Consider the following 12,364-nt stretch of genomic DNA (forward strand, 5'->3'; position numbering starts at 1 on the left):
AGGAAATTCTCATCCAGTTAGGAATCAGGGTTAGTGTGAAACAGTTTATGGAAAATAAAAGAACAATGATTAAAACTGTATTTAATGTCTTATGGTAATTACAGAACAAGTTAGAATCAGAGGAATCAGTGAAACCTGAGATATAGGCAGTTACAAGAGGGCTAATCCACAGCTGGGGTTTTAACTGTCTTGAAGTTTAAAATGAAAGGGGCTTACATTAATGACCCTTTTTTCTTTCACAGTTTCTATACGTCCAAAAGTCAGCTCTTTTGTAACAGTTTCACCCCACGAATAAAACTGGCGGGAAAGAAGGTAGGTGTCACCAACCTACAGAGCCTTCAGAGACTGTTCCACACCAACATGGTTATTTTAATCCTGAGATATGCCCTTCTCCCCCATGGTCTTGAGTAAGTTTAAGAAATTTGACTTAGAACTTTATGATTTTCCACATTAGATACATCAATAATAAGGCAAACCTCAGACTTATGATGTGACTCATTGATTCAAATACTGGGACCTCTCAGATACCTTTGGGGACAAAGACATGGGCGTGCATTACAACTAAGGGGAAATAATGATGAAAAGAGCAAATCTTAGTAGTAATAAAAGAATTGCAAATTCAAACAAGAATAGAGATTATTGGGATCCCTGGGTGGCGCAGCGGTTTGGCGCCTGCCTTTGGCCCAGGGCGCGATCCTGGAGATCCGGGATCGGGTCCCACGTCGGGCTCCCGGTGCATGGAGCCTGCTTCTCCCTCTGCCTGTGTCTCTGCCTCTCTCTCTCTCTCTCTCTCACTATCATAAATAAATAAATTAAAAAAATAAATAAAGTCCACATTGCTTTAAAAAAAAAAAAAAAAGAATAGAGATTATTGGGGCACCTGGGTGGCTCAGTGGTTGAGCATCTATCTGCCTTTGGCTCAGGTTGTGATCCCAGGGTCCTGAGATTGAGTCCCATGTTGGGCTCCTTGCGGGCAGCTTGCTTCTCCCTCTGCCTGTATCTCTCCCTCTTTCTGTGTCTCTTATGAATAAATAAATAAAATCTTAAAAAAAAGAATAGAGGTTATTATTATTATTATTTAAAGATTTTATTTATTTATGAGAGACACAAAGAGGGAGGCAGAGACATAGGCAGAGGGAAAAGCAGGCTCCTTGCAGGGAGCCCAATATGGAACTTGAACCCTGGACCCGGGATCATGCCCTAAGCCAAAGGCAGATGCTCAACTGCTGAGCCACTGAAGCATCCCGAATAGAGATTATTTTTTGCTCACCAAATGGGCTTATTTTATTTTACTTTATTTTTTAAAGGTTTTTATTTTTAAGTAATTGCTACACCCAAAGTGGGGCTTGAACTTACAACCGTGAGATCAAGATTCGCATGCTTTACTGACTGAGCCAGCCAGGCACTCCTGCATACCAATTAGGCTTAAAATAATTCTACCAAGTCCTGGAAAAAGTGGTGACATTGGGGCTTAAGTACCTGGTTGATATACCATACTTGTGAAAAGCAGTTCAGCCATGTGTATGAAAAGCAGTGCAAATGTTCTTGCCACTTGATCAGATAATTCCATTTTTGACTATGTGGTCTAAGGAAAAACTTGAGGATATTGAATGGAAATAAGGTCTTGGTTCAGTACTATTTATAATAGTGAGAAGTTGAAAATAGCAGGGAAATCACTAAATAAACCATGAGCTATCCACTCAATGGAATATATTCACAGCCAATAAAAATGCCAGTTTTAAGAACTTTAAAAGGTGTTTTTTTTTTTTAATTTATTTATGATAGTCATCACAGAGAGAGAGAGAGAAAGAGAGAGAGGCAAAGACATAGGCAGAGGGAGAAGCAGGCTCCATGCAGGGAGCCTGACGTGGGATTCGATCCTGGGTCTCCAGGATCGCGCCCTGGGCCAAAGGCAGGCGCTAAACCGCTGCGCCACCCAGGGATCCCAAAAGGTGTTTTTTAAATAAAATTATTGCAATTTTTTTAAGGGTTTTATTTATTTATTCATGAGAGACACAGAGAAAGAGGCAGAGACACAGGCCAAGGGAGAAGCAGGCTCTCTGCAGGGAGCCCGATGTGGGACTCAATCCTAGCACTCTGGGATCACACCCTGAGCTGAAGGCAGACACTCAACCATTGAGCCACCGAGGTATCCCTAAAGGGTGTTTTTGATGTCGTATGAAGAGAAAAAGAGACTTAGGTATACAGGTGGCATAGCAGAGTAGACACTATCTACCTGTTTCTACCAGAGCTGAACTCTGAAAGGTGTCCCATTGTGGCTGAGTATCAGGACCATTTCTTCCTTTTTTGGGGGGTGAAGGATTAATTTTACTCTTTTAATAAGGAAAATATTAATTTTGAGGAATATGAGGACTCCTAAAATAAGCCATGTCTAATAGTAAAGTGCTAGAAGAGGCTCTGCCCAGAAAGGGCACCTCCTGCCCTCTGAGGTTTTATGCTTTCATCACAACCCTTCAGGGCAAAATGGGACACAGAGGAACTTTTCTGCAACATGATTATTTTATCTCTTTTTAAAGATTTATTTATTAGAGAGAAAGCATGCATGGTGCATGAGAGCAGTGGGAGGGGCAGAGAGCAAGGGAGAGAGAGAATCTCCAGCAGATTCCCCACTAAGCATGGAGCCCAATGCAGGGCTTGATCTTACAACCCTGAGATTATGATCTGAGCTGAAATCAAGAGTTGGATGCTTAAACAACTGACCCACCCAGGTGCCCTTGCAACATGATCATTTTAAAGAAGAAAGAATGAGTATTGTTATGAAAAGTTTAAAGGGTCTTGAGGGATCCCTGGGTGGCGCAGCGGTTTAGCGCCTGCCTTTGGCCCAGGGCGCGATCCTGGAGACCCGGGATCGAGTCCCACGTCGGGCTCCCGGTGCATGGAGCCTGCTTCTCCCTCTGCCTGTGTCTCTGCCTCTCTCTCTCTCTCTCTGACTATCATAAATAAATAAAAATTAAAAAAAAAAAAAAGGGTCTTGAGAAAGATTTCTTTGGAAAGGAGAAAAGCTCTTTCCATTTTCTCTCTACCTCTGTATGGCATTTCAGCAAATTGTGTGATTTACCAAATGCTGACCTCTTGCAGGTGTAGGCAGACCAGTGAGAGTACCGTGCTGAATGGAAGAAGTGTGCATGCAGGGTTTGGGGTCAGGTGGAAGCTAGCCATAGGACACACACACCAGTGACTGACCAAGAGCATGAAGGACTGGGCTTGGATTTTGGCTCTGCCACCTGCTAACTGTGTGACTTCAAGCGAGTCCCCTTTTCTCTCTAGAATTGAATATCCTCTCCTGTGAGGTGGGGTACATGCCTCCATTGGATAAGAGTTTTGAGGGTGAACAAGGTATGAGGTGGGCCTAGTAGGGCCCAACACAGAGGTAGATGGGTCTCAAGTGTTCCCTCCTTACAGTGAGGGCCTGCTCTCTGTCCTGGGGAGCATCCACCTACATATTGTGCCTTGTGATAAGTTCTATTCTGGCAGAGGAGGGAGTGATTAATTATCTATTTAATTTTACAGCCTGCCTCTGAGAAAGCAAAAAATGGCCGTGATACATGTGAGTATTTTTGAGACCTCCTTTCCTTACTTTTAGAAACAGTCTGCTAAGTCATGGCAACAAGATTATGTGGTGTTGCATAAGTATTTCACAGTCAAGTTGGATACTTGAGTTGCCTTTGGAAGGTCCCTTAACGACTATGTATTTTTTTTGTCCTGTCAGCTGCAAAATGGATGGTGACAAACCTTGTTTTTCCTTTCAATAGGTCAGTTGTAGGGATTGAGTAGAAAGTTTAAAGTACTAGCCATACTACATATTAGAATGATCTTTTTAAGTGGGGATCACATAAGAATGAAAAACTATCAAAACTTTTCCCTTTATTTAGTGCTATACTATTTTTTAAAGATTTTTTATTTATTTTGAGAGAGAGAGAGAGAGAGAGAGAGAGAGAGCAAGCGAGCAGGGGGAGGGGCAGTGGGAAAGGGAGAGACCATCTAAAATAGACTCCATGCTAAGCATGAAGCCCAATGTGGGGCTTGATCTCACAACTGTGAGATCATGAGCTAAGCCAAAATCAAGAGTCAGATGCTTAACTAACTGAGCCACCCAAGCGCCCCTAGTGCTATACTATTTTCTGTATAACTTTGACGTGTAAATCATTTACACATCAGATGAATGGGTTATTATCCCACTTTTCTTGGTGGGACATGATAGGGATCATCTGTGCCTTATGGATTTTGATGAAGGGCCTCTGAAAGTATCTGGTTGAAATGTGTTTTAATGATAATTCATGTGATTTATGCATTTCAGCTCTCGGGACTCCAAAAGAATCTGAGAACGCCCTTCCCATCCAAGTAGATTATGATGCCTATGATGCCCAAGTGTTCAGGCTGCCAGGCCCATCCCGGGCTCAGCGCCTCACCACCTGCAGGTTTTTGCCACATTCACTTTGGGGTGGATATAAAAATTGCTTGGGAAAAATCTGAGGGCCTGTAGGGACTTTCATGAGACCAACCTAAAAAATGTCTTCAATTAAAATTAGCCAAAGGAAAGCTATACCATATAAATCATTGGGGATTCTGTTTCCAGGTTCTCTGGCCCACCCATTTTCTTAGCTATATTTACAAGAAGTATTATTCCCAGATAAGGAGAATGTTCTGCTTTTTCTTTTTTGTTTTGTTTTGTTTTGTTTTCTGCTTTTTCTAACCAAGATGGACAGGACAAGTCACAGATTTTAGAATCTTCTCACTGGGCTGCCACTAATATGTATAGAATTCTAGGGCCCACGGTTTCTTTTGGATTTTTTATTCCCAGAGAACAAGAAACTTTTTTCTTTCTTTCTTTTTTCTTTCTTTCTTTCTCCCTCCCTCCCTCCCTTTCTCCCTATCTATATTAAAGATTTTATTTATTCATGAGACGCAGAGAGAGAGAGACAGAGGCAGAGACACAGACAGAGGGGAGAAGCAGGCTCCCTGCAAGGAGCCTGATGTGGCACTTGATCCTGTATCCTGGGATCATGCCCTGAGCCAAAGGCAGTCGCTCAACTGCTGAGCCACTCAGGCATCCCAAGACTTTTCTTTCTTTACTGGCGTTTCAAATTCACTACATGGTATTTTGGTCATACAATCGTCTTTAATTGTGATATGGTGAGATTTACCAATATATTCATTTCTGATCTTATGTAAAAAAAGCCATCCTTAACCCAGGGCTTCCCTCCTCTGGTGGACCAAATACCACGAATCTATTTTCCAGATTTCTTAAATATGCAAGTTTATTTAAGCATGAGTGATTAGAAGAATATTCATCCCTTCATGTTGACAAATGAGCTTATAGTAGCCACATGATTGTCTTCTGTCCTTTTTCCTCATCCCATCCTAAGATGAAAACATAGAGCACACAGACAAAACATTTCCTAAATGTTGGAAACATTTAGTGCCGTTGAGTATAGCTCTCCCACACATAAATGCTGCTTAGAGGCTCAGTAGTGCTTTCTTTTTGAGTATTTAATAATGCTTTCATGGTTCAAGATCCTTAGTTTTCTTTCTTTAAAGATTTTATTTATTTTTTCATGAGAGATAGAGAGGCAGAGACATAGGCAGAGGGAGAAGCAGGCTCCTTGTGGGGAGGCCGATGCGAGACTTGATCCCAGGACCCCAGGATCATGCCCTGAGCCAAAAGCAGACGCTCAACCACTGAGACACGGGTACCCTGATTTTCTTTATTCTCTCTCTCTCTTTTTTTTTTTTTTTTAAGATTTTATTTATTTATTCATGAGAGACACAGAGAGAGAGAGAGAGAGAGAGAGAGAGGCAGAGACACAGGCAGAGGGAGAAGGAGGCTTCCTGCAAGGAGCCCGATGTGGGACTGGATCCCGGATCCCGGGATCACGCCCTGAGTGGAATGGCAGACACTCAACTGCTGAGCCACCCAGGCATCCCTGATTTTCTTTATTCTAATAAAAAATGGCAAGACCCGGTATTTCAGAGACCTAGGTTACGTGTTCCCTGAGGGAGCAGACCATATTTTAAACCGTGCTTTGCCCTCTGCATAGGACTGAGCATACACTGGTGTCCAAATAATCACTGTTGCAATAATGTACATGCAGTCAGCCCAGGGATCTATTTTTAAGGCTGTTTAAACTCTGATTTAAGACAAAATCCTTCCAGGTGGGAAGAGAACAGCTCTGATGCCAGAGGGGAAGCCCTATCTGTAGTTACTAACTTTTCTATTCTGAATTTTTGTCTCCCCATGGGGCTTCTCCCCTTTTAATCCTTCCTTTTTACTGCTTCCAGAGGTTTCCCCTTTAGGGAGTTTTATGTTTTAATAAAGGTATACTGTTTTTTAAACCTTTATTAAGGAAATGTTCAGACATGCTCAAATAGAGTAATGAAGAATGATCATGTCTTCTCAGTCTAATTTTATTACTTCCCACATTTTACATTTTGCTGGAGTATTCTAAAACAAATCCCTTTTTTTAAACCTGTAAATATTATAGTATATGTCTCTAACATAAGTTTTTTTTTAATACTTTATTTATTTGAGAGAGAACATGAGAGAGAGCATAAATGAGGGGAGAGACAGAGGCAGTGGGAAAGGGAGAGGGAGACTCTTCACTGAGCAGGAAGCCTGACACGGGACTCGATCCCAGGAGTCATTGGGCTTAGGTTCATGACCTAAGCCAAAGGCAGATGCTTCATTGACTGAGCTACCTAGGCACCCCAAGGATTTCTTTTTTTAAGATTTTATTTATTTATTTGACAGAGAGATAGAACACAAGCAGGGGCAACAGCAGGCAGAGGGAGAGGGAGAAGTGGACTCCTCACTGAGCAGAGAGCCCGATGTGGGGCTCGATCTGAGGACTCTGGGATCATGACCTGAAGCTAATGCAGACTGTTAACCAACTGAGCCACCCAGGCACCCTCTAACAAATAAGAATGAAAAATGAATTTCCACAAGTACCACAATTAACAGTAATTCTTTAATATCTTCTAATAGCCAGTCTATATTCAGATTTCCCAGTGGTTTCAAAAATGAGTTTTTACAGTTGGTTGATTTGGGATCTAAAAAAGATGGAGACATTGTATTTGGAATGGCTTTTTTCTGTGACAGTAGATTGCATCACTTTCTTCATTTGGCTGATTGTTGTGTCATAATGTTTAACTTGTGCTCTCTTCTCTGGATTTCCTGTAAGCTAGCAATTACCTCCAGAGGCTTGATTAGATTTAGGCTCAGTTTTTCATGTAGGAAGACTCCAAAGGTGGCACTGTGTACTTTTTCTTGCATTGTATCATATCTTGTTCATTTGCCCCAATTCAGTGATATGAGATGGATTGGTGGGATCAAGTAGGGTCAGATTGGAGCAGTCACTGCTTTATAGCTATGACCATGGGACTTGGGTCATTTGAGAACTGTCAGTTCTGACACAGTGTCTCAAGCTGGTCAGGGCAGAATTCCCACTCATAGATCACACTGGGCATTTTTGGTATTGATTTCCCAAGTAGCTTGGACTGGAGATGGGTTTTGGTCTTTTAGTTCTAGGTGGGGCAGCATCACTTGCTTGTTGGTAAATCATTGCCTCTCACCTGTCAGGTCTGTGCGAGAACGGGACAGTCACAATCGAAAGAGTGCCAGCTCCTGTGATGTCTCATCCAGCCCTTCCCTGCCCAGCCGTGCACTGCCCACTGAAGAAGTGAGGAGCCAGGCTTCTGACGACAGCTCCCTGGGCAGGAGTGCCAATATCCTGATGATCCCACACCCCCACCTGCACCAGTATGAAGTCAGCAGTTCCTTGGGCTATACCAGCACTCGAGGTCAGAGAGCCAAAGTATGAGCGTAGCTGGGGACTGGAATATTGTAAGGCAGTACAATCTATAGGCCTCTTGTTTACTGTTTCTCTGTTGGGGACAGCTCCCTTCCTGTAGCAGGGGATGGGGGGATGGTGTGGGGTATAAGTCCCACATCTTAATTATTTAATTATTTCCATGCCAATGCAATGAGAATAAGTCACCTGAGCTGTATGTATGTGCCTTTAGCACCTTTCTCCCCCTCACTATAACTGTATACCTTTCCTTATGTTAATGTAGAGTTCTTCTTAGGCCTAGAGTCAAAGGTGTTTGCTTATTTCCTTATCATTTCCATTTGTGCCATCCCTAAAAACAGCCTCAGTCCCATATTCCACTTTTAAGATTTCTCCTTACAGTTACCTTACCTACTAACCTGGCTTGCACTATAAGGAGCACAGGTGCTGCTTTTTCTGTATCTTATCCTGCCATGCAGCAGTACCTGCAGCTGGAGTCTACAGACCCCTACTGAGTTTTTAAAATACTTTTTATTTTGAAATAATTATAGATTCGTGGGAAGCTGCTATCAGACACGTGCACACACACAGGGAAGTCTATGTACCTTTCATTCATTTTCCCCATGGTGACATGTTGTGTAACTATAGACAACATCAAACCCAGAAACGGACATCGGTACAAACCATTCAAATTCACAAGCTTATTCAGATTTCACCAGTGTTACCTGTACTCATTTATGTATGTGTATTTCTATGCATTTGTTTGTTTTTAAGTAAGTACCATACCCAACGTGGATCTTGAACTCATGACTCCGAGATCAAGAGTCATATGCTCTACCAATTTAGTCAGCCAGGTGTCCCTATGCAGTTTTATTACATGTGTGTAGATTTATTTATTCATGATTATCACGATAATTAAGTTACCAAACTATTCCATCACCACAAGGCTCTCTTGTGCTACCCCTTTATAGCTACACACTCTCACTAATCTCCTTCTCTATAATTTTGTTAATTTCAAAGATATTATGTAAATGGAACCATACCCCTTCTGACTTTTGATCACTGACTTAGGAATGCTGTATACACCCAGCTGCCACCTCTTGCCCTCCTGGAAGGATTCCCAAAGGGTGAGGAGTGTTTTCTATGACCCAGGACATTGAAGGAGAAGCCATCAGCTCCAGCACCATATTATTCACTTATGCCAATGGCCTAGGAAAACTTGACTATAGAAAAAAGTTTGTTTTTTAACTGGCTCAGAATATAAAAAGGAAATGCTGAAAGAGAAAGGAGCAGACATTTAATTACATGACTCTAGTATATAACCTATATCACCTATCATTAATTAGTTTTAGCATTCAAAGGAATTTTAATACATTTGAAATTTCTAGGTTAGCTTTTCCCACTTTCCAAAAATTTCTAAGTTTGCATGACAATTACTCCCATTTTGCTGAAAATATTCTTAGGGTCTGTAACAAAAGCTGAACTTAAAAGTTAAGTCTTTCAAAATCCTTGTTACTCTAAAAGCCAGATCTCTGAGGAAATAACACTGTAGCTTTGAAAATAGCTTTCTTAAAAATTATCTGAATGGTAGAATTGATTTCGATGTCCTTTAGTGACATTTGGGAGTTTATTGGAAAAGCCAAAAAACAATTCACTGAAATATTGTAAGGCAGTACAATCTATAGGCCTCTTGTTTTCTGTTTCTCTGCTGTGTTTAGAGGGTCTTAGCAATTTGCCTACTCAATGTAACATAGAAAACATTTCCCCTTTCCTCTACACATATTTTTGACCCACTTTATCTCTTACTCCTATTTCTCAACCTTTTCAAAGCATGAACTGATCTTTTTTAATTGGGTTTTCACCTTTTATTTTCATGAGAACTAACTAGACCATATTCTTTTTTATTTGGTAAACCAGAGCATCAATTCATTAATTAACAAGTAAAAAATATAGCTTTCATGGAACTCTGAATGTTCTCTTCTTGCATGCAAATCAGCTTTGAGGAATTAACTATAACTGTATACCAGATTATTTGGTAGGCATTGGCTAAATATTGGTGGGCAAGACAGTTCCTTGATGCCATGGAATTTGCATCTGTTGGACTCACTTTCTAACGTGGGTGATTGCTTAGTGAACATGGGATGTACATCAGGGGAGCTGGTTACGGGTTTTAGCTCTTTGATCCTCTTAAGTTACATAGCCTGTGCCCTCCATCTCTATAATAGGGACCTGTCTGCCATTGCACAGGGGACAGGTTGAGTCTAAATATCATGCCACCTCCTTGCCTGGTCAACATTGGATACATTCACCTCTTCATACTTTTCTCCCAAGAATTTTTTTTTTTTTAAACACTGAGTCAGTGGGAGGGTATTCTGATCCACCCAATCATTAGGGCCCCAGACTCCTTCCATCTTGGGATGCCATGGTCATTACCACTAGCCTCCAAAGCTGGCATAGTAGCGGAGAGAGAATGGATATCATGAGTGGAGATAGCTTTTGTGTTCCAGGCTTTCAATTAGAACGTGTCACTTCTACCTATGTTCTGTTGGCTGGAACGAAGTTATTATTTTTATTTTATTTTATTCTATTTTATTTGATTCCAGTATAGTTAACATACAGTGTTATATTAGTTTCAGGTATATAATATAGTGATTCAGTAATTCCGTATATCACCTGGTACTCCTCACAAGTGCCCTCCTTCAACCCCATCACCCTCCACCTCCTTTCTGGTAACTATCAGTTTGATTTCTATAGTTAAGAGTCTATTTCTTGGTTTCTCTCTCTTTTTCTCCTTTGCTCATTTGTTTTGTTTCTTAAATTCCACATATGAGTGAAATCATAATCATATAGTTTTTGTGTTTCTCTGGCAGACTTATTTTGCTTAGTGTAATATTCTCTAGCTCCATCTATGTTATTGTAAATGGCAAGATTTCATTCTTTTTTATGGCTGAGTAATATACCATTGTATGTGTATACCACATCTTCTTTTCTATTTATCTATTGATGGATGTTTAGGCTGCTTCCATAATTTGGCTATTATAAATAATCCTGCCATAAACATAGAGGTGCATGTATCCCTTTGAATTAGTGTTTTTGTATTCTTTGGGTAAATCCCTGGTAGTATGAATACTAGATCATAAGGTAATTCTATTTTTAATTTTTTGAGGAACCTATCTGTACTCTTTTCCACGGTGGCTGCACCAGTTTGCATTCCTACCAACAGGGCAAGAAGTAGAATGAAGTTATTTGGCCCCAGCTCAAAGAGGCTGTAGTCTTGTGTGCCTACACATTGGCTGTCTCTGCCAGGGTCTGTCCTTCTAGTCACCAAATATCTATCTTTATTGTTCCTTCCGCATATAGAATATACCCACTCTGTCTCCCAGGGAAATAACTCAAGTCATTGTATCCAGGTCAAAGTGTAATGTCTCTAGGCTATGTTTTGTCCTCCTCATCAGGTATTGGTATGGCTTCACTGGGCCAGTAATTTAGGAACCAGAACCCCTTTCTCCCAAGTATTTATTTATTTAGCATGGGGGAGGGGCAGAAGGAAAAGGATTGAGAATCCCAAGCAGGCTCCACCCCCCAGTGCTGAGCCCCACAAGGGGCTCAATCTCACCACCCTGAGGTCATGACCTGAGCTGAAATTAAGAGTCTGGCGCTTAACTAACTGAACCACCCAGGTACTCCTCTCCCAAGTATTTAAAAAGTAAACCAAATGTTTCATTTCATTATAGTTTGGTGATTTTACTCATTTCTCTCACTTCCTAACATGTTTGATGTCCAAGATTCTAGTCAGCTTGGCTAATTGCCTGCCTAGTCCTGGTTTCACCGTGGATCTGTGCTTTCTCTTTGTGCCTCAACTCCACAATAACTGACAGATGTCCTGGAGAACATGATGGAGCCACCACAGCGAGACTCTAGCGCACCAGGGAGGTTCCATGTAGGCAGTGCGGAATCCATGCTGCATGTTCGACCCGGGGGATACACGCCCCAGCGGGCGCTCATTAACCCCTTTGCCCCCTCACGAATGCCCATGAAGCTCACATCCAACAGAAGACGCTGGATGCACACTTTTCCTGTGGGTAAGTTGGTTGCCCAGGAAAGCCTGGGCTGGGAATTGCTAGTCCTGGTCCTTGTCACTAACCAACCATGTGGCCTCAGTCAAGCATCTCAATTTCTCTGCATCTCCAGTCACCATCCATGAATTGGGGATAACCATGGCCACTCTGCTTACCCCAGGGGTTCTGAGGGTCCTTGAGGACACATTTGGAAAGGTCTTTGTAACTAATGAGCTGTGTAAAGCTAAGGGCTTCTCATTTTTGTTCCAAAAGGACTGTACTCTACTTTTTTAAGGCTAATGCCCCTCATTCTTTTTTTTTTTTTTTTTAATGCCCCTCATTCTTGTTCATTCCTTCCACTCCTAGCTCTAGCTCTTTCTAGATAGTGATATTATTGTCTTGGTTACACAGAAGTTATAGTACTTTGTCTTCTCTCAGGGGTCTCTGACAACTGGAAAAAGAAACATTTTATGAGAAATGAGTGAACTTTTTTTTTTTTTA

General features: G+C 41.5%; 1 protein-coding gene across 11 annotated transcripts in view; it reads left to right on the plus strand.

Moving 5' to 3' along the window:
• Positions 1 to 12,364, plus strand: part of DEPDC5 (DEP domain containing 5, GATOR1 subcomplex subunit) — a 125,351-nt gene that overhangs the window by 42,937 nt on the left and 70,050 nt on the right. For all 11 annotated transcript variants that reach the window (XM_038575740.1, XM_038575739.1, XM_038575742.1 and 8 more), the window contains 5 exons: positions 243 to 312; positions 3,532 to 3,568; positions 4,319 to 4,439; positions 7,598 to 7,818; positions 11,684 to 11,887. In XM_038575740.1, the coding sequence (XP_038431668.1) occupies positions 243 to 312; positions 3,532 to 3,568; positions 4,319 to 4,439; positions 7,598 to 7,818; positions 11,684 to 11,887 (653 nt within the window). The remainder of the gene's footprint in view (positions 1 to 242; positions 313 to 3,531; positions 3,569 to 4,318; positions 4,440 to 7,597; positions 7,819 to 11,683; positions 11,888 to 12,364) is intronic.

Source organism: Canis lupus, chromosome 26 (assembly GCF_011100685.1).
Source record: "Canis lupus familiaris isolate Mischka breed German Shepherd chromosome 26, alternate assembly UU_Cfam_GSD_1.0, whole genome shotgun sequence".
Lineage (NCBI taxonomy): Eukaryota > Metazoa > Chordata > Mammalia > Carnivora > Canidae > Canis > Canis lupus.